The sequence below is a fragment of the Empidonax traillii genome, unplaced genomic scaffold (genome assembly GCF_003031625.1).
Source record: "Empidonax traillii isolate 1590-97213 ecotype Southwest subspecies unplaced genomic scaffold, ASM303162v1 scaffold487:size479533, whole genome shotgun sequence".
Classification (NCBI taxonomy): domain Eukaryota; kingdom Metazoa; phylum Chordata; class Aves; order Passeriformes; family Tyrannidae; genus Empidonax; species Empidonax traillii.
The window spans coordinates 404627-408187 of NW_020955680.1; the positions used below are offsets into that span (position 1 = coordinate 404627).

The 3561-nt window shown below is 40.3% G+C and overlaps 1 protein-coding gene across 2 annotated transcripts in view; it reads right to left on the reverse strand.

Annotated features, from left to right (window-relative positions):
* Positions 1-616: 616 nt before the first annotated feature.
* The window catches only part of BMF (Bcl2 modifying factor), a 26183-nt gene continuing 23238 nt past the window's right edge, over positions 617-3561 (reverse strand). For both annotated transcript variants that reach the window (XM_027896199.1, XM_027896200.1), the window contains one exon: positions 617-849. In XM_027896199.1, the coding sequence (XP_027752000.1) occupies positions 831-849 (19 nt within the window). In that variant the 3' untranslated portion in view covers positions 617-830. The remainder of the gene's footprint in view (positions 850-3561) is intronic.

Here is a 3561-nt window from a genome sequence, read left to right on the forward strand (position 1 = left end):
TCCCTGTTTAGTAGTCATGCAGTAAGTCTGCTAGCAAAGGCATCCAAAAATGGGAATTTCTCAATGGTGTGGGTGACCCTGGTGTTCTACACTCACTGCTGGCATTGCAGAGAGTTGTGGTTCGGGCTGATCACTATGGTCAGCCCTGAAATGGTAACATAAGCCCCACTTCCCTATCTGTGCCCTTGCTATCTCAGATTGAGTTGGTATGTTCCAATACCACAGTGCATTGCTACAAAAAATCATATACAGTAATTCAAAAAGGTGGTGAAGTAAAATGATTGAAACAAGCCATTTCTTTACAGATTCTGTTAACTTTTCTCGGCTATTTATTTCTGTTGAAATTTTTGCAAAAACTTGCAGTGTTGTAAGAAGTCAAGCCTCATTGTCTTCTTATTAAGAGCTAACTGTGTCCATGAAAACAAAGTTTCATGACTGTTGCTGTCGTGATTTGAGCAGCAGACGTAAACAGGGTCATCTCCAGCCATAGTGGGTGGATGTTTGGTTTATAGCACTGAGGTTAAGAGTGAAAGCGTGTGACTAAGAGCAGAAAACAGAGGAGTCTTTGTATACATCAAGAGCCCTCAGGCAAAACACAGAGAAGGAGAATGCTGACACAGACTTTAATGGAGAAAGAAAAGAGTCCATTATGAATGTTACAGAGAACATAATTCATTTAAGAGAAATCAAGATTTAAAGGACTTATAGAGAGGAATATGAATACTGATGTCAGTGCATCACGCCTGGTGGTTTGTTGTCAGACTTCATACGTGTTTTAGGGTACCATGCATCATGTCAGGTGGAAGACAGCTCACCACCAGAAACTATTGTCAGCTCTTTGTTAGACTTCTCTTGGAAACAGGTTCCTTTCAGTTCAACCTTTCAACAGGAACCAGTGATACGAACATTTTAACACCAACCTCCCAAATCTGTAAAAAAATTGCTTTCGGGATGCTTTTTCCTTCTCTATCCCCATCTCTCCATAAATAGAAATGAGGGTGGAAGGGGTGTGCAAGCAAAAGAAGGAAATGGGGCTGTATCTTATCTGAATTACTCAGGTATGAGAGCACAAGGAGAAAACTGCTTAGTAGAGCTGCTTCCAAGCTTGCATATACATTGCAGAGACTGAGGACCAGCACATTTACTGCATGAAAAAACAATATTATGAGTGCTTGAAAAATATTCCCCAATCCATACACTATAGTGGCTTCTAAACTTCAGCAGCCGGAGTCATGAAAATAGAGTGCTTTGTGCAGTAGCTTGCGCAACCAAGGAACTTTCTCGTCCTCAGAGTGCTTTATTATTTTTAACGAGACAGGCTGAGCACTTCTTGATAAACATTCTTTCCTTGAAGCAGTAATCCTACTTAAACTTTTTACCTTGTCCCTGCAGCATACAGCTAGGAAGTTAATAACAAAACTAATTTTTGCTAAAGTGCTAGTCATGTTAGTGCAGAAAGTGAGGGGCCATGGCTGGAAATAAATTGAAAGTGCCCTGTTAATATGCGGGCTTAGTATTTTAAGAAAAAAGTTTTTCTGGAGCACATTTTCTAGGATATCCAGTTTCTTTCAAACTACACACACACACACACACACAAAATGGTATTAATGTTGCAATAGGAATGTTCCAGACTGTAGTGTTTGGTCCTGATGCCTAACCCTGCAAAAGTTTCCATTTTCTTAAGTCTGTTTTGTCACAGGTGAGTGACAGACAGCAGGTTATGATATAGCCAAACCAAAGAGCCAAGATTATTCTGGGAGACCTCAAAGGAAGGGAGGCTGTCCATACATCTGTGCACTTGCCTTTGTTTTGAGCAAGGTGCAATGCATCCTGCTGCTTTGGCAAATGCTTCTGGGGTAGCATTACAAACCATTCCTTTTTTAAAAGTCATTCTTCTCTTTGGTACAAGAATTATTAAAGCTTTTAAGAGTGAGAGTTTAATTAATGGTGAGAATTTAACCACATGAAAACGAGGAAATTCAGAGCCAAGCCTGCCATCTAAGTCAATCTCACGTCTGTCCCCTCGTATCAGGGTGTTACAACAGCCTCTTTCATGGTCACATGAGGCTGGCCAGGGGACACACTTCTCACTAGATCTAATACAATGAAAAGAAAAACTGTCTTTTTCCCCCTGTGGTCTTAGATGCACATGTGGCTTTTCATACCACACACATCATGTGTTCTTGGAATGAAAGGCCCTTTTGTAACATGCACACACCAGCCGAGGCAACTTAACATCGGGGAGGATTGTTAACTCAGTTCCCTAAAGCCTCCCATGAACACTGTGGCAGCATTGCACTGGAGGAGGAATGTGGTTGAAGGAATTTGACCAGCTATATTATAAATAATTCACAGTACACACATCACCATTGCTATTCCACCTAGGTTAACTACTGTTACTTAATGGAGATGGTTTTTCGCTATAGGGACAGAGGAAAACTTCAGGACAGGCCTAATGATTACCAAAACACGTGTCTTGCTGTGCCTGAGATGGCTGAGACATTCTCATGTCTGTGTTTGAAGGAGTCATTACCACTCCACAAGCACTCTCAAAGCCATGACCACCTTCCACTGCTGCCTTTACGTCAGCAGACCAGCGAGAACCATATTTCCTTAGTAGGATTACCAAGCAATGAGTCTTTGTTCTCAAGGCTTCAGTGCCTTTGAATGTACCTGTGTAGGCAGTAGGAAAACAGTCAACAATCAAAGTTCACATTTTGCAAATTTGGAGGATGCACCTCATGTATGTCTTAACAAGACCTTCCTGATTTGAAGCAGCAAGTTAACTGTGCAACTCCAAGGAGCAGCAGTTCTCTGTCCAAGCATGGGAATATATCTTCTTGAAAGATTATTTTATAAATCAAATTATGTCATAGGAGAGCAGTGCAATATGGAAAGGAAATCTCGTCTTTGTTGCAGGGCCTGTTATTAGGGCGCACATAAAATGATCTACTAGATATTTTCAAAGTTGAACATCACAAATTGTATCACTGATTTGCATAACTCCAGAATGGGCCAGCTGTATAAATGTCCTCCATCCATTAGAAAATGAAACAAAGAACACAGACAAAGAATTTAACAATTTTATTAAAAATTGTACCAGTTATTAGAAAAAAAAAATCCAAGTATTAAAGTATTAAAAAGCACCAAAGAAGAAAGCACAAAGCAAATATACTGCACAGATACAAAAACAAAAGGAGTTCTGCCCAGTCACCACTGGTACAGGCAGGAGTCCTGGAGGCACACAACCAGAATAAACAAAATGCTACATTCTCACTGGGTCTCAGTCCATGGCAAAGAAGGTGTGTGCACTTCAGGACTAATCCAGACAGAAATCTCACAGGAGAGCATCGGGTTTACTTCTGCAGCAGGACAGTATCATATTCTGGTGAATATCAGAAGTCATGGGGAAACCCTTCACTGAGGTGAAGTTTATTAAGTACATTGCAAATTCTAGCTCACCTTACCCTTTTTGTTTTCCAGATGAAGGACTCTTTCAAGTCTTTTTTTTTTTTTTTTTTTTTTTTTTAAATTTAAGTATCCCACCAAACTAGAAAAGTC